General features: G+C 39.9%; 2 protein-coding genes across 6 annotated transcripts in view; one reads left to right on the top strand and one right to left on the bottom strand.

Annotated features, from left to right (window-relative positions):
- The window catches only part of PAK3 (p21 (RAC1) activated kinase 3), a 186,651-nt gene extending 167,929 nt beyond the window's left edge, over positions 1-18,722 (bottom strand). For 2 of the 3 annotated variants that reach the window (XM_051630652.1, XM_051630655.1), the window contains exon 1: positions 18,595-18,722. The gene's annotated coding sequence lies outside the window, so the exon portion shown is untranslated. The remainder of the gene's footprint in view (positions 1-18,594) is intronic. The other variant, XM_051630656.1, reaches the window with a different exon arrangement.
- The window catches only part of CHRDL1 (chordin like 1), a 40,190-nt gene extending 16,368 nt beyond the window's left edge, over positions 1-23,822 (top strand). The window contains exons 5-12 of one of the 3 annotated variants that reach the window (XM_051630661.1): positions 9,919-10,061; positions 10,922-11,015; positions 13,580-13,647; positions 15,202-15,376; positions 18,636-18,830; positions 20,593-20,760; positions 21,979-22,068; positions 23,305-23,822. In XM_051630661.1, the coding sequence (XP_051486621.1) occupies positions 9,919-10,061; positions 10,922-11,015; positions 13,580-13,647; positions 15,202-15,376; positions 18,636-18,830; positions 20,593-20,760; positions 21,979-22,068; positions 23,305-23,435 (1,064 nt within the window). In that variant the 3' untranslated portion in view covers positions 23,436-23,822. Of the gene's footprint in view, positions 1-9,915; positions 10,062-10,921; positions 11,016-13,579; positions 13,648-15,201; positions 15,377-18,635; positions 18,831-20,592; positions 20,761-21,978; positions 22,069-23,304 lie in introns of all 3 variants that reach the window. The other 2 variants (XM_051630663.1, XM_051630660.1) reach the window with 2 other exon arrangements.
- The last annotated feature ends 1,851 nt before the right edge of the window (positions 23,823-25,673 follow it).

The raw sequence follows: 25,673 nt of genomic DNA, 5'->3' as shown, positions 1-25,673 counted from the left end.
CACTATTTTAAAAACAACATTGTGATACTGTTTTTGTTGCTTTTTAAAGGGGACCTTCACACATCATCTGTGTTTTTTTAAATCCTGGATTTATACTAAGTTGGATTGTGATGCATGACAGGGGGAAAAAGCTAAATGCAGATGGACTGCAGGTTGATCTACAATCTACTGTAGTCAATCAGCAGATTTTTATTAGCTTTGATAGCTTTTGGACTCAGCCTTCTATGAAAACAAGATGCAGTTACTCAGTGGGATATAGTCCCCTCTCTAGAAATGCTAAGGAGTATGGTAGAAATATGAGACAGATGATGAAAGAGGAAACAGCCTTTATGCTGTACCACACAGAGTAGGTGTTTGGGCCAGGTTCCAAATCTATTTAGCTCAATGGACTTCAGATCAGACCTTGAGGTGACACATTCATGTACAGTAGAAACAAAACTAGAGGGAAGGAATTAAACAAAGGAATTTTTAATAGGAAAGAAATCCATTTGCTCCCTTTGCTGGGCTATAATCCCCCAAAGAGCTCCAGCCATAAAGGTTATTTATAAAAATACTAAGTGATCCCTAGAAGATAACCTTGCACTGATACAGAATATTGGGTTTGAGTAATAGGTATCTGAGATTCCTGTATTGTCATGAGATCACGAGTCAGCATTCAGTTCTAGTGATAAAGTAGGTCTAGGAAATTTGTGTTTTATCCTTCTTGACATGGCAGTGGTAAAAACATCTACCTGTTGAGCAGCTGGTGGTTTTGACCTTGCAACAGCCAGTTTGCAATAGCAGTTTGTCCCACCATGTGCTGATGGCACTCAGGGCTCAGTTTAGTTGTCAAGCCTTGAAGCCGCACTAGGAGCAGGTCAGGTAGTAACTGAGTCGATGGCACTGATGCGTTTCTTGCCTTCCTGAGGCAAATGTATTGTAAGAGGCTTCCACAAATACTGAGGAAAGTTTGGTAAATTTTTGGAAAACACAGAGCGTGCATTACCCCAGATCACCATGTCACTTGTGTTCCACACTGTCCATTGCTGCCTGTAACAGAGAGATTCCCTGTCTTCTGTGTTCTCTTTACCCCCTCTGCATTTGGCCCATCTCACCAAGTAGCCCCAGCAAACCACACTCATGCTAAGGTGGCCAAAATTTCACAGAACGTCTCCTGCACTGAAGGCCTTTTTGGGGAAGTGAATCACAGTGAAAGAATTACAAAATCCATATCCCCAGCTATGTGCTTCTTTGCACTGGCCCTTCTGAAGATAAGCATTAATTGGATCTCTGGGTACAAAGCAACTTCTGGAACTGCTATCACTGTACCTTAGTTTCATTTGAACTGCAGGAAAATAGGCAAGTGCTCTGTATTATATAATAGCACTGCTATTTGTGCATGAAATGCACTGCATAAACAGAGAAAAATATTATTTATGTGATCTTTTTCCCATATAAACATGAGGCTCTTTTTTAAAGAGTATTTTTTAAAATACAGTTTGACTTGAACACACAGCATATGGGTTAGTTCAATCAACAGAGTTGTTTCAGATTTATTCAACACAGATATGATCAAAATCTCAGTGATTGTCACTCTCCTAGCAAGGTGCGTTATCTCTTTTTGCAGCATGCTTTCTTCACTTTCTCTTTAAGTCTTAGGCTGCTCTGTTTTGAATTTGTAAGGATCAGATTATCAACACATATTTATTCCTCCATTCCAAATACATGTCTCATACTGAATAGTTGTTTCTTATATATAATAACCTTATTCCATTGGCTTATGTGTAGTAGAGGGAAGAGCCTAACATAGAGAATTTCTGCCTGGAGGCAAGCATTCTGTATCTTTTACTTGGAATGTTAGTAGCACTTAAATTTTTCCAGGACTAGAAGAGCTTTGGCTGAACTCCTTGGAACACAGACATTAAGGCAACAGGGGTCAGAGAACTCATTACCACTTTTTTAAAGCTGTGGTTCCTTAGGTGAAAGGAAGCTAGTTCAGATATTGTTAATCAGAGCACCTCTCCATGACTGCCCACATCTATACAAGCTTATCTAGCTGCCAAAATGGCTCTTCCAGCAACAGGAAGAGGTACATGTAATTCTAAAGCTGGAGAGAGGAGTTTAGCCCAGATCCCCTTGCAAAGCAAAATTCAAAGTGATTACATTTACTTGCTTTGTGTTTCTCTCCTGTACATCAGGGTGACAGAAGATTCAAACATGTTCCAACTGGCTGTGCAGTCAAAAGTAACTGTAAGAGTAAATTACAGTCACTCTGAGCCTGCTTCAATAACCAATGATGACCAATTGAAGTCTCTGTGTCTTGCAGTCAGTAGGAGCTGCAAAGGAGATTCACATTCTCAAGAAAGATAATGTGAATTAGTAGGCAACAAACACACACAACTACAGAGAGTCCAAACCCACTGCCATCCAATGTCATACTATAGTATCCCTTGCTGTTGCTTTCCCCATATACCAACGACACAGGGCATTACTAGCACACACCCCTGAGAACGAAGCACACCACTTCAGTTGTCAGGACCTTCCTTTCAGTTCAGTTTCTCCTGCATGAGGTGCAAAAGCGTTACCTGCTGATGGGATATGTTTTGAACCAAAGCACAGCTCACATGCTTTGAATTAATTTTCAATATCACAGTCCAGAAATTGAAATTAAAACATTACATCTTTTCTACTTAAGTGTCTCTACTTAAGTCTCCAGAGTTTCTCACTGAGGAGTACTTCCTCCAGAAGTTATACCCTGGCTTCACTGGGACCCATTTGAAAGAAATGCAGCAATCTATAATGTGGTGTAAAAGATGCTGTTCACCACCTGGAAAGTGAGACATTAGAGTATATTTTTTACCCTTACAGTTTTAAAGATTCTGCACCAGGAATTAAAAAAAGATCCATGAGTCACCCCACTGTCCTGGATGTTTGGCGAAAAAAAAAGACAAGAACTGTTTTTGCTGCTGCTCGTCCCAGCTCCACTTTCAGATACAAGCTGAAAGTTGAAGGCACAGTTCCTACTCTACATGTGTCTGGCTCAGGATAGAGTTATTGCTGTGAATGACAGTACCCAGGCTGGCTAATCTGGGGAAGTCTGGTCCCGTACACAATCACAAAGTGAATTCCTTTTGAAGACAGAGGCACAGCTCCTGTGGGTGCCTATTTCATATTAAAAACACATTTCAGTGGTAGAGGAAGACAAGACATTTTTTTACAATGATTAGCCTTTGCAACCTGCATTGTGGGAGCAACTGAAGAAAGCTAGAAAGGTAACAAGATACATAATGGAAAGGAAACTTCCAATATCTTATCTGCAACTCTCTCCTCCCTGCATTTTATGCTTCTAGCTTCTACCATGAATTGCAGTGCAAGTTAGTATTTTATTCTACATTGCTGCCTGCATTTTTTTCAGCCCCCTTTGTAAATTGAAATTATACTTGCAGGTTTTTACCCAAAAATTAAATTTTCTGCACATGAATAAGTAGTTATCTCATTACTGTTACTGCAGACTGCTTCAATTAGTATTTTGGGCCCTTCTAGAATCAATCCTGCACAGTGGAACCTGAAGCCTGTGTTAGCCTTTAATCTTGCTACAAAAAACACCAGTAAAAAGACTCAACAAGCAAGAATCATCCCTGTATCTCTCTACTGACTTACGTACGTTACCCTATGATTTTGATTATAGGGAAGACACCTGGACTCCATCAGGGAGGATAATTAAAATTATTTTTTTTTTAACAAGAAGACCTAAGGGAATGTGCAACTCCTACCCAAGAAAATAGTTTTCCCAAAAAACAGATGTCAAGTCATCAAAGTGCTGCCCACTCATGTTGGACAGTGTGTGTACCTAAGCTTGTTCAGGTTTCATAAAATTTTCAATAAATTTCCAAGAACTGGGTTTTATTTTGACCTTCAGAATTGTTCTTTATGTGTTGCTTCTGCATAGTTAACTTGCAATTTTTCTGCCAATTTTAAATGTCAAGGCAAGTAATATAGCCTCACATTATGTTACTATATAATTAGGGTGACCTGATTTCTGTACAGAAGCAGCATGTGAGATGACTAGCCAGCTGGTGTCAAAGGACACATTCCTGCACCAGGATACAGCCTAGAGAGCTTTAAAGTACCTGTTGCAACTAAACTGACTTTCTCAATTTTGTTCAGTAAGTAGCAAAACTGACAGGGAATACAAGTGAATGTGCAGGAGAGATGTCAGCGCAAACAGCTGTCCCAGAGTCACACCAGAATTCAATTACTTTTCTAGTGAATAGGCTTCTAAACCAAATCTTCAGACTCTTGGCCCATACATGCTTTTGCTCTGTGTTGATTCAGGAAACATGTTTCATAAAAACCTCTCTGGATTCATATTCATAAGCTGTCATCTGTTGACTTCTGTGGCTTACAAAAGCCCAGAGAGACTATCTGCAGAACAGTTCCCACTATGATAAGTTTCTTAAGGCATTAGACCTCATGATTAAATGTCATATTGCTTAGCACTTGATTGTTTTTATAAGGGTGGTTAATAAAACAGACAAACTGTAAAAACAAAGTTGGGTTGAGCACCTAGTGCTTCTGCTTGATGTTAAAAGCCCATCTTTTTCAGTAAATGACACTAGGGGATTTTGAATATTGCAGTTTAAAAACAGTTTCTAAGTCAGCAAGCCAAGAGTATGTAAAATTTTTTTTAAATTATCTTTGCCAGATGTTCTGATACTAAAATAAGCAAAAGTGAGTTAAATATTAACAAGAATGGCCAGAATCTTGTACAAGAAAGTATCTCATAGAGATGCAATAAAAACCTTCAGACGCTCACTGAGGTGCTGTGCAGGGTCCTCACAGACGCTGCTGAGAGATATGCAGCAGCACAAACTTTGCCTACACACTTTTCTTGTCTATTTTGGGAGTACACTCAGTTACCACTTCAACCTAGAAGCTGAGATATTTGGTCTCATTGTTTGCTATGGTGAAGACCACCCAAAAGCAACTGATTTTCTTGTCTTGAAGGTCAGATGTCACATCATAAATATTTTGCTGATTATCATGCCATGACTGTACTGATTCTGAGGTGCTTTTGCCAGTTTGTTAGTTTCCTAAAATTGATTGTAGTAAGGCCTGGATATGAAAGTCTTTCCTCAAGTAAGTCACTCTACAGTAAGATTTCCCAAAAGGCTAGTTTGCTTATAGTCAGTTACTACTTTTCACTCTCTGCACATAAAATACTTTTACAGAAGTTACCACTGTTTTGAACACCAGGAACTGCTAATGGAATTCATCTAAGCTATTCAAGGGATTAGTTGCACATAATTGATGCTCTTCTGTTCCATATCCAAGTAAGGGTAAAGCATCTCAGGACCAAGCTTTTATAACAATTCAGGAAGAAATAGTTTTAAACAATAAAAGCTAAAAGATGGTGCTTCCAAAACTGCCTGTGGTCCATGTGACCATGTTCCATGACTCTGCCAGAAGACTGGAAAGCTCCATGTTCCATGACTCTGCCAGAAGACTGGAAAGCTCCAGAAGCCATGTAGTCCTGGTCTGTGTATTCAGTATGGCTAACCTCAAACCTTGGCCCTTGGAAACTCAAGTAATGGGCAGGTAACCAGGCCAATTACCTCAAGTAATTGGGAACCCAGGCAGGTTTCTATGAAAAATGTGTGACTGGAGTAAATTCCACTGAACCAGAAAATTTCCATAAAATATCTGTGGTTTATCAAATTAATAACTAACTCTGTTTTGTGAGACTATCACAAAAGCGTTAGTGCTGCACTTCACCCTAAGGTAAGCTGCACTTCACCCTAAGGTAAGCATCTCTAAATGGCAAACTTTTTGCCATACATTTTCTTCAGACACACCCTGTCACATGGAGTGTAGTTCATAGAATATGTGAACTATACCTACAAGCAGTTCTAGTTCATAGTGAACTTTTGTATTCAGGATGTACAACAGATCTGAATTGATACAAATCTTGGTTGTATAGATCAACAGTTCCTCCCTAGTACAAGCATCTGTCTCAAAGATAATCTTAAAAAGCAGCGTTCAAGCAAGCACTGAGGCTGAATCCTGAAGGAAACCTTTCTGTTGGCTTCATTGACACCAGGATTTACCTTGAGTGTCTGTTATGCCAGTGAAAAACAGCCTAGGTAGACAACAGAAACTGGACAGAATCCTATGCTTGGAAAAGAGGAATGCTTGGATGTAAGAACTCAAGCATAGTCACCATAATCTCCAACTACCTTTAAAAATAATTGTTTTGAAGCTAATCCATGTTTGATACAGTTGTATTCCGTTGCTTGTTTGTAAAATCTGAAGGATTTCTTCAGCCACGTTCAACCTTCAAAGCTGCTTACAGGGTAAGTTCAAATCCGTAACAAGTCACACAAAGCGTAGGTTGCTCATCTTAGCCCCATGCCATTACCTAGAGCTCATGTTGGTGATAAATCAGTGCTATCCATACTACTAACTCATGGTCTTATCTTGATCCCACTAAAATCATAGCCAAATGTAAGCATAGCCTGTCAACTTCTGTAGGAAGCCTGAGCCCTTAGAACAGAAATGCCAACCACAAAGGTAATTCCTTTTCAATTGATGCTATAACATCTTTACCCTGTATGTTTTATATTGCTTCTACTGACATGCTATGAATGCCAGAAAGAAAAGCTCAGATTGAACCCCGTTAATTAAAAGGATTCACAGATGGTTTGCCTGATACTTTACAGAGGCAGCTAATTAAAGCAATGTTAGTCAGCACCATTAAAATGCCAGATAAAGCTTTGGGAACAATCCTGATTAAGAAGCAAGGTTTACAAATAGAGCTTTGAGCAATGCAGTGTATTTGCAGTTAATTAACCTAATTCTAACATATCTGAACTAAGGCACAGAATGATGCATGTTGATATTGGTATTAATGCTAGGATTTTTCAAAGTTCAAACCTGGCACTTATTAAAATAATCCACAATGACTAATTGCACATTCTACGGAAGAATATGATTTCATGAGGGAGTCTCAACTCCTCTAATTAGCCATGATTTAAAGAGCACTAGAAAAGAAACCAAGGCAAGTACTAGTTGTACAAAGTCAGTCACACACTAGCAAAGACAGAGAGAAGTGCACCAGACAGAAGTTGTATTTAGACATGCAATATAAACAAAGCTTCCTTGCAGTTTTAGACAGTTGCTATGTTTGGAGGGGGCCAATCACACCCTCCAATATGCTGTCTCAAAGATAAGACTGTATACATTTTTTACAATAAAAGTAACGTGGTCTTGATCTGAACACTTCTCTAAACCTAATTTTATACAGCAAATAGGACTATCCACTTCATATGCTAAAAGAGAGTCATATGCACAGGTGTATGCAGCATAGGACCTAAATCATGGTCTTATTCCCTGTAATGGAAACTTAAAATTATTTCACCAAATCAAAATAGCATAGAATATCATCCCATATTCCAAAGACAGGCAGATGTACATGTGTTTTGGGCTGCATGTTATGATTTAGCTTTTACAGGCTTCTATGATCAACTTGAAAGAATTATAGATTAAAATAACTACCTAGTGCAACTCTCCACTGTTATTTTGCAAGCAATTTTACCATCATAATTTCCTTAGAAGCTACAGTTTCAAGGCATTTGGTGATTTCGTAGTGATCTGTGCAGTGTGGCTTATACTAAGGTAAATCTGCACTAAAATTTACTCTTTTAATCCAATACTCTGAAGAGTCATGATGAGACATTCAAGTATCGGTCTCTGCAAATGTCAGACCACAAGCCAAACACTGCTTTTGGACAGGCATGCCTCTGAGCACAGCATTGTCCTGCAGAGTCTGCATCTCTAGGGCCTCATTGTCCAGATAAGAACCATGTGTATTCTCCTTTTATTTCTCTTTTCATTTTAATTTTAATTTCTTTCCAGTTCTACTGCTCTTCCAGTTGCCCAAGGGGCAAGGGGTTAGATAACTCAGGGTTTGGCAGTATCAGCTTTCCATGAGATGACTCTTGGAAAGCCCAAGAAAGTTTGAGGACCTAAGTTTCAGGAGGTAGCACAGTCCTGAGAAGTGCCTTTTTATTTGTATTTTTTTGTTATTTCTGCCTAATGGGACAGTAGCTGAATTTGTCACTTGAATTTTTTGCTGATGACTTTCAACATGTGTCTTAATTAGACTATACATGTTGCCATTCCAGAATGTGTATTACTAGCAAACCATAAAGTGCTGAAAGCACAGCATTGCTATGCCAAGCACAAGTGTTATCAAAGCTCTTTACTACTTACAAGATTTTGGAAAGGTATCATTAGACACCCTTGATTGCACTGAAATAATGACGCATTTGGTGCTTTAAAGAAGGAAGTGCAACTACCATGTCTGTCTTATGAAGAGAAATGAAATGTCAGGCAAGGAACCCTAAATGGCTAACCTCTCTTGCCATTCTCCTGCACAATGTTCTTTGCTGACCCACTAGACTCTCAAATACTGCAGTAAACCTCTGTTCCACAACCAGATTTGACATTTACCATTCAAAATTTTATTAATATTTGATGGACCAATGTAACAAATGCATGCTTTTAGGGAAAACTCTAAATGCCAGTGTTTAATGCCAGTGCATGCTAGCAGAAGACTGCTCTTTCACTTGAGCTTTCAGCTGAAAAATGTGTGTTCTGTGGTGGCAGTTTCACAAAATAAAATGTCCCCAGGTTTATCTGATAGATAATTAAAGGGGCTACAGCAAAACCTGAATTTTCAGGTCAGGTTTCTTTTACATGAAAGCTCAAACCCACTGAATGAAATTTCAGCTGCATTCCTAGAAATTTGCAGTGATTCAGGCTCCAAAGAACAAACACTCCACTGTTACTTCCATAGAGCTCTTGTTTGAAATGCCTCTTCCCATGCTGAGATGCTAAATTCATGTGAATGTTAACGTCTAGCGCCAGCTTCACTGCCCAACCGGTATCAAGTGACTTAGTTTCATAGGTCAAGTATGACCCCTTTGCACAGTTTGTCAACTGCTAATAGTTAAACAATCTAGGGGATGTTTTGACATAAGGCATAGATAGCTTTATGTCTTAGAATAAAATTTAACCCCTGTGGTGCAGAACTTATCATCTTGAGTTGAAACAGGAGGTTTTGGGGTTGAATTGACACTGCCATTTTGTGCACGTTGTTATATGCACTGAGTTCTGGAAACAAAATGCACACATTTGCACATTTGACATTAAAATGCAGGTAAGAGAAAAAACAGCTTTTGGGTGGCTTTTGAAATCTGCCTTTGACAAGTTTTGCCCAGTTTGAAAACAGCAGCAACACACTGCAAAGGCCACTAGGAACAAGCACATAGTTATCTCTTGATAGAGTTCTGTCATCAGTATCACTGCTCCTCTACCAGAAGGTTTGTCCCTCTGGATGGCATGGAAACGACATCCTGCCTATGGCACAACCTGCTAACCTGCAACTAAGTCTTCTATAGGCTACAACACTACAAATCATTAATAAAATGAAGTGGGAAACCATGCTAGAACAGTGCTACTGATAATGGGATTCTGTGTGTGTAGAGGGCCTAAAGCCTTCTAAGTCAGAGCATGAAAAAGCCATGTAAATATAACAAGTGGGCACATAACTGCACCTACCTGTCCTAACAGCAAATGCTGCAGCAGACAGAGCAAGAGAAAATACAGAAGCATGAGATATGGTCATCAGGGCTGACATTGCAGTTGATAAACAACATCTTCAGATAACTGGGACAGTCAACTCTAAGTGTGCATTAATAAAGCTGAGCCAAAAAGCAGCATGAGAATATCAGTTATACTTTGCAGTATGACAAAAATTGTCCTTTTATAATAAGGAGAAATAAGGGAGAAAGGAAGCTTTTCCTCCCAAGTATTTGTGATATTGTGAGTTGTCAAGATCATCTGCATAAAGTGTTCCTTTCCCATTGCTTCCAGAAGACTCCCTTTTCTCAGTAAACAGCAAAATCACCGGGAAATCCTGTGAATACAATGGCACCACCTACCATCATGGTGAAATGTTTGTGGCAGAGGGGCTTTTCCAAAACAGGCAAGCAAACCAGTGTGCCCAGTGCAGCTGCTCCGTAAGTAACATGATTTCACAAAGCCCTGCTCTGTCTAAGCTTCGTTGCTCCTTTCTAAAGCCATGACATTGAAATACTAGCAATATATAGCAAAGGCTGGAAATTGAGCATTAATGCTGAAACTCATGAGAGTGCTCAGCCAGTCTGCAGCACCAGGTAAATGCCAGGCTGCCTCTTACTCAAACATAGTGGACAAAGCTTACCCTGTCAAGCATCTGCTGTTAGGGAGCTTACAGTACAGAGGCAGCAGGTAAAATATTGCTACTTGGCATATAGAGAATATTTCACTCAATCTGACTGGAAAATGTAGCACTAAGCCACTGAGTGAAACTGAATTCATTTTGACTGAGCTGATAATTCAAGAGCCCCACGGGTTCAGAGTGGACAGCTCTGTAAACTGGCACTGGGCCACAGAGATGTCACCAATTCAAATCCAGTACTTTTGAGCAGTCAGCCAGTGACTCTTCAGAGCCAGTATGTGACCCAAAACAACCCTCTCAATCCAACCAGCTCTTAAGCATCAAGTATTGGCAACTTTGGACCTCCTCTGATCAAATAACCATTGGTTTTAGTACCAACAATGTCAGGTACATTTTCAACCTATGGTAATTGCAGTTCTCCTCACACACTTTCACCACTTGCCTTTCCTCCATGTTTTTTTAAAGAAAGGGACCTTCCTCTGGGACAACTAATTTTTAAAAAGCTTCTCATCCTTTTCATTGGCCTAATATTCTGCTTTTTCCTACTAGACTGGCATTTACGTAAACACACATCCTAGAATTAAGCATGTCCATAAAAATGCACGTACTGTACCAGACAAAGCAGTAACTCCTAAATTCTCCTTGTTTTTTTACTGGCAGGAAGGAAATGTGTACTGTGGGTTGAAGACTTGTCCCAAATTAACTTGCTCTTTCCCAATTTCTGTTCCGGAGTCCTGCTGTCCAGTTTGCAGAGGTAAGTTCAAATACAACCACAAAAGGAGAGGCTCTGAATTTACTCCTTCCTCTGTCAGAGCCCTGTCTGTGCACCAGCACTGTCAGGCAGGACAGCACCTGCATGTACTTACAATCCAATATATCTTGGGAAACTAAACCACATTCCAGCAGGGTAACATTGCTACCTTTGTTTTCCTAAACTGAAAAAAAGGACAGAATGCAAATGTGTAGCACCACACAGGACCTGAACAGTAGAGCAATGCTGTGTGCTGTATAAATACATCAGCTTAGTCAGAGCAAAGATGAGGATCTCCATGCATGAAGATTGTTCCTCATTTTCTGTTTTGCCATGTTACTCCACAGTACCTTTACAAATCTTGAAATATTTCGCCAGACAAACTGCTTAAAAAGCTTTCTGATCTCAGGCAGATAAGGTCATAGTCCTGGCTTCCCAGAGTGGAATCCAGTGGTATACTGTTTTAAATGTAATACATTGACAGTTAATTAAAGTAAATCTTTGCTAATCTGATTTCTGCTATCTGTTCCCTGATAGTTATTTGATCTGTATTTGAAAAACCTCTTCCAGTTACAAAAATCAAACTGACTGTCAAAGTACAAAGTCTCAGACACAGCTATGCAGTAAACTAGCCTTATACTGGAGAAATCAGTCACTTCAGCCAGAGTCACTACTGAGAGATAAACTCATTAGAATTTCCATATGAGAGGTGAGATTAAATTGTATTATGCAGTAGAGATGACCCAGTGTCTCCACTGATGCAGCATTTTTTAATGAATTCCACTGTTAGTCTTATTTTAAAATGTTAAAATTATAATTTATCTCATAATCAACTTTGTCTTTTCAATATGGCATAAGCTGTTTTATCTCTCCTCTGCAATTCTTACAAAATGCAAATCTAACCAAAATGTTTCATCAAGATCTAGCATAGCTCATGGGGAGGAAACTGTGAGTCAGTTTCTTCTCCCTGCATGGCCAAACATATTAACATAATATATTAATATTTGTCAGTTTTCCTCTTCATTCTTCTACTGCTGACTAGAAAAAGCTCCAAGCACTATGGTTTAGATGCTGATTTATGTCAGGATCCAACTTCACCTTAAGTTAGGGTGAGAGTTCTCATAAACTATGTAGAGGATGAAATGCTAATACATAGTATGTGCTAAGGTAGTGGATCCATGCTGGATCTGATTGAGTTAAATCTGGATGAATTAACTCCAGAACTGGAGGTATACCTGCATCAGCACCATGGCTGTCTCAAGCCAGCATCAATCTCTGCTTCTGCTGCAGCAACTATCCTGCTTCAAAGCCCCCAGCTCATGATCTGTGCCATTACTGTAAGGCTCCTGATGTGGTGGTACTGCTCTGCATTCCACAGCAATGCTCAGCACTTCTAGAGCTGGGTTTGGAGCCACTAGCAAAGCAGTTTTACATGTACCTGTGTCTGAATTCCAAAGCTGGGATAAATTCCAAGCTCCCCTCCACACTAAATGATTCCTCCCATTATTGTACAAATTTTTTAATAATCAGATACCAATTCAAGTTTCCTGGCTTGTCTTAACCAAGGAACACCTCTAAATTAGTCTCTAAAAACTTCTGAAAGCTACATTCTCTCTCTAGCTGATTTTTCCCTGAATCAATTTAGCTGAACTGATTTTTCCCTGCTATAACTTCCACTGTATCTTACGCTTAGTTATGTTTGTATTTATGAAGTTGTCTTTACAAAGAAAACAGCTGAACACAACTGAATAGAAACTAAGGGTTTATTCTTCTTTCTGACTTGACTTCTCATACCTCCTGCCATAACTCCCTGCACATGCCTGGCTTTCTGGAAAAGCTGCTGGTTTGTGTCTGATGAGTCATGCACCAAGCCTGGCCATCACTTCTGTTTATGAAACAGTCTATCTTTGAAAAACAGATAAAACCACCTCCCTGGTTCATAATCACACCTGGGGGTGAATTGTGACTTAGCAATTTTTACTAAGCATGAAGCATAAATAAGAGGGAAACCCCAGCCATATAGCTATGGGGACAAGAAATTTGCAGGACAAAATACAGCTTACTTTTTCTTTATATATATAATATAATGTTACTTATTAATGGCTACACTTTCAGAGCTGACTACAAAAATGTCATTTTCAGTCAAAATCCATGTCAGCTGAGCAACAGTAACTGCATGTGGGTTCCCTCAGCCCGCAGTAGATGGAAGGTCACACAGTTTTAGCTTCTCTCTGTGAGCTAAGCTAAGCCAAGCCATGTCTCTTCACCTTTGTCTGCTATCACACAGCAAATGGTTGCTGGAAATTACCTTGCCCATAGGATATTGTTGAGCCACATAAATCTGATAGTAATTTTCATTCTGAGCTTGCAAAATGTTTGGGAAGGGACCTTCCTTTAGGTCTCAACAGAATCTAGTACAACAGTCAAACTGCAAACTGACACTTCTACAAACTGATGCAACTTCCACCCTAAATTTAGCTGTAAAGCCGGATAAGGCTTCCCTTAAGTGTCTCCCAAGCTGTTGCACACTTGTTCCCCTAACTGGTACCTCTCTGCTTCATATACAGGAGATGGAGAATTATCATGGGAACATTCTGACGGCGATATCTTCCGGCAGCCTGCCAACAGGGAAGCAGTAAGTGTGATCTACAGTTTAAAGATGTATTTTCCTGCTGTGCTGTGTGTGCCAGTACACTGGGGGGAAAAGACAAAAGGATGATTATAGGTCTGAATTACTATCTACTGCTTCATCCTGGGTTCTGTGAATCTAGCCCAAAATAGGTTTCTTCTACTGCTGGAAAACCCTTAATAAACTCAACCTACATTCATTAATAACACTGAATTATACACTCCATTAGCCTGCAGCTCATTTAGTCTTTGTTGTATATGCTCTATAAGAACAAAATTCTACTGTATTTTGTTTGCCGTGCAAGCATTACTTTTAAATCATAATTGCAAACACTTACTTCCCAGTTGACATGTACACATGTATATATTTACTTTAGAGGCTTCACTACCTCTGGGGCTAGGAGTATCTATTAAAAACTTACTCCTCAAGAGATTATTTTTATAACAGCATTTTGAGAGAATATTAAGAGCTTTTAAGCATTAGGTGCACTATGTAAATACATGAACCAACAGGTCTTTGGATTAGTGAGAAGAATCATGCCTTGTAACTGCTGTAATATACACTATTCCTTCATGCCCATGGGTATTTTGAAAAATTATTCCCTGAAAACAACTAGTGTTTTTGCTCTAGAAAACACTTTCCAGTCTGTAAGACAGATTTTGGTAAAGTGCTGGCCTTGCATGAGAGTTTAAAGCTGCAAGCAAACAAGAAGCTGGACAGTCATTCTGGACATAGTCTGCCCCTGGAGACCCAGTAGAAAGCAATTTTTATGAGGAAAACTAGACAGGCATACAATTTTTCTTATTTAATCCTAAAGTAGCCATCAGTAAAGTAGATACCTAGCTCTGAACACTATTTTTAATACATACAGTGAAACAGGCACTTCTGGGTTGTGATTCATCTCAATACAGATCCACAACAGCTCAGGTTCCAAAACTGCCTGTCCATTGACTTTATTGGGGATTTGAGATCACCAACTGAAATAAAGACACCTATACTGACATATACAGTCTGGTGAGATGAATTACAACTGCATATGTGTAGATGACTTCATTACCATGTAAACTATCTGCAAAGCCTGAATGGCCTTTATTTAATAAAGGGTGCCACCAGCGTGCTCAGCTCACTCCCTGAAATGCCTGCACACCAATGCACACAGCAAGGGGCAATGGGTGCAAACTGGAACATATGAGGTTCCACATAAACATCAGAAAAAACTTTACTGTGAGAGTGACAGAGCACTGGAACAGGCTGCCCAGAGAGGTTGTGGAGTCTCCTTCGCTGGAGACATTCAAAACCTGCCTGGACACGTTCCTCTGTGATGTGCTCTAGGTGATCCTGCTCTGGCAGGGGGGTTGGGTTAGATTATCTTTCAAGGTCCCTTCCAACCCGTAAGATTCTGTGATTCTGTGTAATATAGTGCCATTCATTACATATAATAATGTTTCATGATAGTGGCAACACTCTCGTTGCCTGTGTTAAGCTTCTAGCATAGCCTCTTCCCCTATGTTCACTGGAATGAAACGTTTATTTTCCTGCTCTCTTTCTGTCACCACACAGAGACACTCATACCATCGCTCCAACTATGACCTGTCACCCAGCTCTGCGAGGCAGGCAGTCAATATTCCACGATTTCCGAATGCCAGGAGTAACCGTGGAGTCCTACCGGATCCCCAGCAAGCTTCAGGAACGATAGTACAAATCGTAATTAACAACAAGCATAAGCACGGCCGAGGTAAAGACAAGTACTTCTTACAGTATTACTATGGGTCAGGAAGCAATCACCTATGGCTCAAAAAGACTCCTCAAAATATACAGCAGAATCTTGGAAATTCACACTGGTATCAAGAGACATGATGCAAATCAGGGACACAAAAAGCAATAAGCTATTAAGGATATGAAATTAGCTCTTGACTGAGTTCAGTTGTGCCTACACATAGAACAGTGCATTTCACTCTGCAAAGGCAGCACAGTATCACATTGGCCTCTGAATTGCTTGTGGGATTGTGCTACGTAATTCTGACAACACATTCAGCAGTTTCCAGGCAAGCAAGTACTTTGTGCCATAAAGGACACCACGATGCCTTTAGATTCACTAACTTGTTCACACAAGACTGGTACAGTAGGAAACTGTCCGCGGTTATTTTCTTTACACTGTCTCCAGTTTTGTAACTTTACTAGCTGTAAATCACTTATGTTCAGACTGCCCCACAAATCTCAGAACATAAAGCTTTGCCATAGTATCAGGAGGTTTTCTGCCTCCAAGGCATAGCTGATTATTCTCAGGAAAGAGAGAGTCATGACTCCCCACCTTAAGCTGTCAGATCCAGCGGGATGCAAGGGGTGCTTTTCCTTCTCCATGACTAATACTAGAGGCAGAGTAGGGAATTAGCCTGTACTGCATGCCTGAGCTGTAAAGAGGCAAAGTTAACCAAGATAATGAATCTCACTCTAAGAATCCTTTAGTGCCTTCTGATAATACACTATAGGACACAATACATTATGGGGACAGCAGAACTTTGAGCCAAACCATGGAAAACCTTACCCAAACACAATTAAGACAAATTCTTGCTGCATTACAGGAAGGACAAAAATAACAGTTCTCCAGTTAGTGGGACAGCAGGCTAGGTGGGATGCTCAGTTCCCACAGTGGGCGTACCTCAGTGAACACGAGTTTGTAGGAACAGGCCTAAAAAGCCATAAAAGATATAGCTGTAAAAATGCATGTTCAGAACAGCATCTATCCACAAACACCGCTCAGTGAGCACTTAGCAATTACCCACAAAGAGTTAAAAGCCCTTGTATTAAGGCCAGCTGATCTTTCAAGTTATTAACTAACAGAAGGAATGCTGGCCATAGGATCTTTATTATCCACCTGAACAAGCATGAAAAAACATTCAGATCATGCCAGTGTTTTATGCTGAATATAGGAGCAGGAATCTCTATGCAGTGCAATATCTTTGACATGTAATTCACACATGAAGACATCATCAAAGCAATTTCTAACTGATTTGTTTCAGCAAATAAAGAGCGCACAGACGAATAGCGTATTTCTGGATGCAGTACACAGTAACTGCCACAACTTCAGACACACACTGCCTGGAGAGATCCCCATGATGGAAGCAGGAATGCTGACCATGTATTTTCTTTTGTTCCTGTGCAATTAACAAGTGTTTTATTAATTAATGCACATGCCCCTTGAGATGCATTTCAACAAGTCAAAAAAGAATTCTCCTGACATGCAAATGCAGAGCACTTGCTTGGATACAGATTTATCATTCTAAACATGAAGAACACTAAAAACAGGGCATCAGGGAACTAGAAGTGACTTGCCATATTTTGGCTTCTACTGGAGGCTTCATCTGCTACCTCAGAATTATTATTTAACTGTTGTCTGCTAAACAAACCCTTAAAACAGAGAGAGTATGTATTTACACAATGTTGTGTATTATCTCTTCCGCTGTCAGAGAGAAATAATGAAATACTTATGTCCATAAAGGATCTGGAGAACTCTATCCAGGAAAAAAAATAATCCATATAAGCATAAATATAACTAATAATATAGTATTTAAGCATAATCCTGCTGAGCAGCTGAGTATCTACCACTTCTCTCATTTATAGCTTTTTCTCCCATGTATACAGGTAACATTCTATTTACTTATGAAAACAAAACAAAGCAAAACAAAACCTGCCTAACTCTAAAATAAAAACATGTCTTAAGAAAGAGTTAAAATGTAGCAAATTATAAACCAAGTGATAGCATAACCCCATGAAAGACAATACATTGCAAAGAACACTACCCATAAATCTCAGTAACTCAGTAAAGTATAAGCCATTTGGTCACATCTGTTACCAGTTAGATGCAAATTTCAGATTACAGATAAAAACTAAATTGCTTTTGAAAGTTACAGGCAAAATAGGAACATATTTTACAAATAAAAGCATTAATAAAAATGATGGCATATTAGAAGAATTGGAAATATTTACAACATATCCCAGCTTCACTTTAGTTGCTTTTAGAAATCAAGCAGTGCCCTTTCTTTCACCTTGTTAGGATTAGTTTGCATTTTTCTTTGTGTTTATAAAATATTTAAAAATAAAGAAGTAAGGTTTATAGGACAAATGCAAATATGGTGTAAAGTGATATAATTCCCATTAACTGCCGGGTGACCTAAACTGGCTTCCACTAGGCATGGATTTTTCCACTTCTGTGTCAGCTGTATTTCTCTGTCTCCCGGGGGCACTGATGAATAAATATTCTGAGGTGCATAGATGCTATTGCAATGAAATTTCAGTCCCATATGCATGCTCTCATGCTAACATTTTATTGTGATTCCAAAACTCCAGTGTCTCTATATACCTATAGAAAGGACATTCACTTCATTTTGCAACATTCCCCTGCTTTGTTCTGCGTGTTGACTAGCAGGAACCCTTGTGCAAAAGCAATAAACTGATCCACCTGCTGATAGCATGGTTCTCACTGTGCAAGCCATGTTCAGCTAATGGTAAGAAAAGTTGTGCAGATGAGTCAGTAGCAAATGTCATGATCTTATCATATGCAGGTTCAATTCTAGAAGCCAGAGCTAATGGAGCAGGCTGTGCCCTGTGTGTGGACTGAGATTAGGAGTGGTAGGAGGAATGAGTTGTATAAATTCATGGCTGATGGTGCACAACTGAAATGCATGCACTGCAGGGGAGCTAGTCAAATATTTGACTCAGGCACCATCACTGGTCTCCTCAAAATAGTGATGGACACCAGAGTCAGTACAGTTGGAATCAGGGCAAAACTGCTCAGGAAAGGGTGATCTTAGGCACAGACACATTTTGAGCAGTGAATTTCCAAGTTACAGTTAACAAACAGAGAAATGGGCTAGAGACAATGTACAGACACTGCTTTAAACAAATATACATTAATCAAATGAACATTCATAGAAAGGTAGGCAGTGAATGTACCTTTTCCAGTTGTACTTTTTCTTCCTTCTCTTCTTTCATAGTTTGTGTTTCAAATGGCAAAACATACTCGCATGGTGAATCCTGGCATCCTAATCTCCGAGCCTTTGGAATTGTTGAGTGTGTGTTGTGCACCTGCAACATCACCAAACAAGAATGTAAGAAAATTCATTGTCCAGAACAATATCCCTGCAAATACCCTCAGAAAGTAGAAGGAAAATGCTGTAAAGTCTGTCCAGGTAAAACAAAGTTGATCACAGACCACCTTTTTGCTGTACATATTAAGAGGCTTGGCTCAAGCCTTCTGGTCACAATAAGATCTGATGAAAGTGGCAATAGCTGTGCCCATTGTTCTAACAAGTGTGTCAGGGTAAGACAGGCAGAGCTGCCTGGCCAGCCCTGCTCTTCACTGCTATTCCTCAAATGGGGGAGCTTGCTGCCTGTGGCACATATGTTATCCTCAGTCATTGCCTTTCTCTCTCCTGTTAGTATGACTTCTGACACTCATTTCCAAAGAAAATATTACAAAAACGTAACAGAGAGGTCACTACTGTCAAAAGACTCTCCCATCCTTCCCCCACTGCAGTGTCCACAGAACCTTCAAATAATTTTCTAGCTTGTGAAATTTGCATGCAAATAATATAGTTTCTGCTCTTTAAAATAACCCCTGATTATAAATAGATTGGTGTCAATTATGTAACTTAATCCTTAAATACTAATGTGCCACAAATTTAGCATTGTTTCTATGCTGCACTAATAATTAAACTGATGTAGACATTACTTACTAAAAACAATGCCTACACCTAGTGAAAATCTGCTAATATGAGTCTGGTGTTGGTCTGCCAAATGACCAGCCATGTTGCCTATGATAAAAAGGGTAAAAGACTGTCCAGTTCCCCTCTGTGACTTTATACTTGTTTTTTAAGATGTGTGGCCCATTTCGATGTTTGGTGATGCATTGGGCAAAAATGCTCTGAGCAGTTGTATATAGAAATCCTCCACAGAATGCACACTTCCCATTTTCTCTTGCTAGCCTTGCTTGCTGAGAACAAGCACAATGCAGTGCAGTAGGGAGGCAGGAGGTGTGCATCTAGATCCTTTTGGATACTTGTGGATCAGAGACCCATCCACCATATGAGATGAGAACTCAGCAAAACCTGGCTAGAGACTTCAATAGAAAATTTAATAGCAATAGGAAAGTTACTGTCTTTTTCTTTGAGATTCTCTGCCCATTTTGAAGAAAGGTGAAACTCTTCCTGTAGTCTTGTATGTGTGGAGATGTATTAATTATTATTAATTATTAGGTTTTTCCATGAACAGCAGTCTGAATTTCTGAGTTGCATCATCTCTCTTACTTTCTTGTCCAACTTCCAGTTACCCACAGAATCATTACAATTTCTACTTGCATGCTCCATGACATGCACTGTGGCTAGCCTAGGCTTGCACTGGCCAGCTATTTGTTGCCAAGCAAAATGCAAACCTCTACTTGCCCTTTTCCTCAGCAAAGCATTAATTTGGGTCTCTTCACTCTGTCCAACCACCAATTTTCATTTAGTTACTTTATTACCTCTGAGACTGTCTTGCCTCCATAGACAGGCTATTAGAACCTTGCAGAATAGAACACTATTAAATGTCTGGGGCTGGAGTTGGATTTGAGTGGCCGTACAAGTGAAAATTCTACTTTTAAACTAAACCTGCTTGGCTATTTAAGATGAATATCAGGAAAAATTTTTTTACTGTAAGAGTGACAGAGCACTGGAACAGGCTGCCCAGAGAGGTTGTGGAGTCTCCTTCGCTGGAGACATTCAAAACCCGCCTGGATGCCTTCCTGTGTGATGTACTCTAGGTGACCCTGCTCTGGCAGGGGGGTTGGACTAGATGATCTTTCGAGGTCCCTTCCAACCCCTAGGATTCTATGATTCTATGATTCTATCAGTGTCAAATAAGTTCTGAGAACTTGATTACAGCTGTGGTATGTGTTTTGGCCTTGTTTTTAAACAGAAGAAGTGCCAAGTCAAACCTTTGACAACAAAGATTACTTCTGTGGGAAAGAGACATTTCCCGTTTATGAATCCATTTTCACAGAGGAAGGAGAAACCATCAGAAAAATTGCAGTAGAGACTGAAAAGCCATCTCAAATAGAAATACATGTGTGGACAATTAGAAAAGGTGAGTTGAACAAGTTCTTTCTTTAAACAGTGTATCATCTTCCATTAAAATCCCGGGACAATTTACAAATCCAAGCAGAGACTGATGTTCTTCTGGCTATTTAAGATATTGCTATTACAGCCACTTCCAACATACTCAAGTTTTGCTGTACAAAATTGTGAGCAAAAACACAGTGACAAACAGGTTGCCACTAATACCCCATGTAATTTATTGCAAAGAAATCACTGAATGGTTTGGGTTGGAAGGGACCTTAAAGATCATTTTGTTCCAACCCCCTGCATGAGTCAGGACAGCTTCCACTAGACCATCTGCTTCAAGCCCCATCCAACATGACCTTGAACACTTCCAGGGAGAGGGGCAGTAGGGTTTGAACCAAGTGCCTAGAGGTTCTTATTTAGGATGGACCAAAGCTTTCCATTGAAATCAGTCTGCGTAAGTGATGCTATGCCCATGATGGTCTAGAATAAAGGCAAAAAATGCATTAAGGACAGAAACAATGTATTTTAATAGATTAACTGGTAAAATTAGAAAACTATTGAAAAGCATTCAGAAGCCCAAGCAGTTCTGCAAATCCTGAACTTTTAGTATAATAAAAATTATCTCCAGCCTCCTAAAAATCCTGTCTACTTAACGTACTTTAAGCAAATAGCATGTGATCCTCATAGGAGACCCTCATATAGTACAGCCTTTTACATGGAAATGATACATGTCTAAAATGCACTTTAAAGCACAAAGCCAAGCCCAAAGCATGAGCAAAAAAGAAGTCACAGAGGATCAGCTGATTAGTAGCTACCGTGTGTTCAAGAAGCCGCAAAGCCTTGTGATAATGTTGCCTGCTAGCTCATGACAGGCAGAATGGTGTCTGCAAAATGATACTGTTTTTCTCCAAGACACTAGGATTTTGGCTTCTGTTGTAATCTTGCATTTACTCATACTAAGGAAGACTTCAGCTGTGTTGGAGAAGAACTGGATAATTCTCATACCTCTCACAAACTCTCTGCAATCATAAATCCACTGAAGGATTTACAGGGGAGCACCAAAAAAACAGGGGGATGGCAAACAGAGTAAAAAAAATAGGCTTAAAATCCACCTAAGTGATAAGGATTATTTCACAAAACTCAACATCGCAGTAATTCTGTATAAAGGCAGGACAGCAACCTAGTCTTAGAACAACAGGCACATTTCTAGTAACGTGCACTTCTCTTTTCTTTGCTGAAGGGATTCTGCGTCACTTCTATGTTGAAAAAGTGTCCAAGAGAGAATTTGAAGAACTTCCTTACTTCAAGCAGATAACAAGGACAACCTCTAGTAAGTAAAATTCTGACCTCTCCAGGCTTCTCTCCTACATATAACTGTAGCCTTGAAAAATATCCCCTTTTACTCAGTGTAGCCAAAGAAAGTTACGAATTTTTCCTCCAATACATGGCTTCAATATTTTATAAGGTTAAATAATCAAAAACCATAAATTTAAATATATAGATATATTTAACAGTAGGTCATGTCCATGCTGCCTTAGTCTCTTGCATTTTTATAAAATACAAGATAGGCTGTTTTCTGCCCATATGGCCATAAGTCTGAAATACAACCAATGTTAGCACAGCAGCACAATTTGGATTTATTTAAGTAACTTGTCAAATTACTCCAATTTTTAAAAAGTCATTTAAAAGGGAAAAAAATCAGATATCATTAAAGGAGTTCTCCTGCATACATATATTAGAAAGAAGCTTTTCCTGTGTCCTTAACAATAACTTCATTATTAAAATCTTTTAAAAGGCCATGCAATTCTTTTATCACTGTTGATTCAGCTGCTTCTTTGTATTTCATCCAACTTAGGATATGACACTTAATTTTATATTTTTAGTTCTCAGTTCTTTTGCATTAAGATGTCATTTTTTCTGAGGCCTCTAATTAGGCAAGGAAGTATTTTTCCCAGAAATAGCATATTCATGTTAATAGAGGCTTAGTGAGAAGCAGACACCTGTTCACATAAAAGTTTCCTAATTTTTTGCTACCAGCTTTCTGTAAGCTGGTCATTATTATCTGTAATATTGTATTCCAGTTACCAGGACAGCAACTACTTCTACTAACATTATCAAAAATACATAGAAATATTGATATCTACCAAAGATAGTTTGTATTACACACAGGCAGGCAGAGTTCACACTGCATGAAACACTTAGACTTGTTGCTTCCCAACTTTTAAATACTTTGGTTTACCATCGGAGTTAAATTTTCACATCACTCTATTACAAAGCAGAGTATTCAAGATCATAAATGGTTGAATAAACAGGGTCAACTGACAGTACTGCTTAATTAAAGAAAGGAATAATATTCAGGTCCTTGTTTATTATTTTTAACAAAGTTTTTTTGCATGGAATATGTTACGTGATTATAAGATACCATGAATATTTTCCATGGGAGGATTGGACATTCTCTCTTCAGTGATGGTGAATCAGTTGGCCTGAAGAGTGCTTGTAAATGTCTTCAAAGTTCCCTATGCCCTTTCCTAAGTCAGTATCTCTCTCTTTTGTATTTTGTTTTCAGGCCAGTGGAAAATATTTAGCGAGGGAGAAGCTCAGATCAGCCAAATGTGTGAAAGCAGAGTGTGCAGGACTGAGCTCGAGGATTTGGTGAAGGTTTTGTACCTTGAAAAGTCTGAAAAGGGTCACTGTTAAGGGAGACAGCACTGGAGGGAGAAGCACAAGAAAACTTATGAAAACTTGGATCTGCAGCTGGACTGCAGGCTTATTTTGCTTAAGTCAACAGTTGCCCTAAAAACCAAAACTATAATGGAGTAATTATTCACATCATGCACAGCAAATTTGCTGCTTTATGTGTAGTGGTCTGTGTCAACTGTTCAAATATCTCCTCCAAAAGACTAGGAGGCTCTGTAATACTGGTGGGGGAAGGAGAAGGAGAGACTGTACTTTCCCAGAGTTGCATTTTTTTACAAGTTAAAAAGACAAAATAGAACATTGTTGTTATTATTATTAATATTATTTGGCAAGTTATTCAACCTAATGAAAAGGACACCAATAAATGTACAGGAGCTATGGAGAGAATTACTTCCTGTGCTGTATTTATGCAATTACTGATGCTGAAACAATTAATGGATTTTTTTTTTTTAGTAGTGGAGGAAAAATACAAATGATACAACACTTGTGTTGGAGACATAAAAGACAGATTTAAAACTAATAAACTCTTAAGCAGGCTGCCTTTGGGATGATGTCTTGTAGTTGAGCAAACTGAGTCCATAAACTGAACAGCAAGGTGTTAGTGGCAATCATTGTATTTTTGTAGCAATTTGAGCAAATGCTCGCTTTTAAGTGGTTTTCACTGTTTCCTCCACCCACTTCTCTAAAAAAATGGTGTTAGCTCTCTATCACAGCCGTAATAAATTCATTATTCTGGGCACTATTAACACATAGTCTTGGCTGATAAACTGCCTTCTAAAGTGACATGGCAGAAGGCAGTGATGTACTTGTAGTACTTTTAAAAGACCTAGAGGGTTAAGTCTCCTGTGACAGTGCTTAATTTATTTTTTCTGATTTGTTACAAACCTAATCTTTTTCTGAGCGTAACCTCTCAATTCTCATGCTTCAAGGACAGCTCTCTCCCATGAAAACACCAGACAGCTACAGTTGAAAACAGCAGCCTTGTGAAAACTTACATCTTTGTGAAAAACAAATCTTGAGAGATTGTTAAATTTAGTGTAGCATGGCTACAGTGTTTAAGACAGGTGGCTCTCATCTGCAGAAAAAGTGTAAGTATGATTTTTAAAATGTTTTCTCTGAAGAGCTGCCAAAATGCTGCACTGCCGTGTGGCTGCAATGTGGGACTAAATCCCAAGAAGCAAATGACTCTGCCTGCTTTTGCTCCCCTTTTCTACTCCACAGACAGGAATACTGCTGTTCAAACACATTAGGAAACAAAGCTTTATGGAAATGGTCTGAGCTAGGGGCTGGGTCTTCCCAGGGAGTGAAATCAAACAGTGACTGCAAGGATTTTGAGGTTTGTTGTTCTGTCAGTGACAGCACTCCACGGCTACCCATTTCTAAAGGGATGAAGGTGAGGGAGAGCTCAGTGGTGAATGCCAAAAGCCTGTTTCAGGCAGAGCTTCACCATCCTGAGAGGATCCAGCAAACCCTGGCAGCCTCCCTCTGCGGTGCAGGCCCCAGGTCCTGCCTGTGCTGCCTGCAGTGTCTGGAGGAGCGTGATGCAGGGCTTCTCTAGAGAGAAGCACATGAGAACAGACACGAGGGTGAAGGAGAGGCTGAAGGGGAATCACGAGAATGCATACAGGGTTATCTCAGGTGATCTTGGCTGTATGTCCCTAGGTCTGGGAAGAGAGCAGATAATATTTCATAATACTTCTCTCCCTACCAAGCACTTAACTCAGTCCACTGCATTAACAAGAAACCATGGTAAAAAGAGAGCTTCTCCAGCAATCACATGGATTTGCAAGAACAAAATACTGCTCTCACCTGGTATCAGTAAGAGCCACGAGGGTCTCTTTCCAAGCCTCCATGACCTGCAGGGAGATCCCCCAGCGTCCCTCCATGGCCACAGGGGAGGAGTCTCTGCTCAGGCCCTGCAGCACGCTCTTCCTCCTCCTGCCAGCCCTCGGTGTCCCGGGGCAGTTTCTCACACTTTTCCCCTCACTGCCCAGCACCCTTTAGCCCTTCCCTCAGGTGCCGCCAGCCCGGCTGAGGGGTCTGCCCTGCGCTGGGGCTGCTGGAACCGGCTGGAACCGGCTGGAACCGGCCCGGGGCCGCCCCGCAGAGGGGGCCTGGGCAGGGCAGCAGCCTGCAGCACGCAGCTCAGCTAGCACCTGGCCATTACAGGTCCTGAATCACTGGGCACTGAAGGGAAAGCAAAGTGAACTGTCCCACCACCTTTCTGTGGAACCGTAG

This window comes from Apus apus, chromosome 12, assembly GCF_020740795.1.
Source record: "Apus apus isolate bApuApu2 chromosome 12, bApuApu2.pri.cur, whole genome shotgun sequence".
Classification (NCBI taxonomy): domain Eukaryota; kingdom Metazoa; phylum Chordata; class Aves; order Apodiformes; family Apodidae; genus Apus; species Apus apus.
This window is presented reverse-complemented; position numbering and strand designations above follow the sequence as displayed.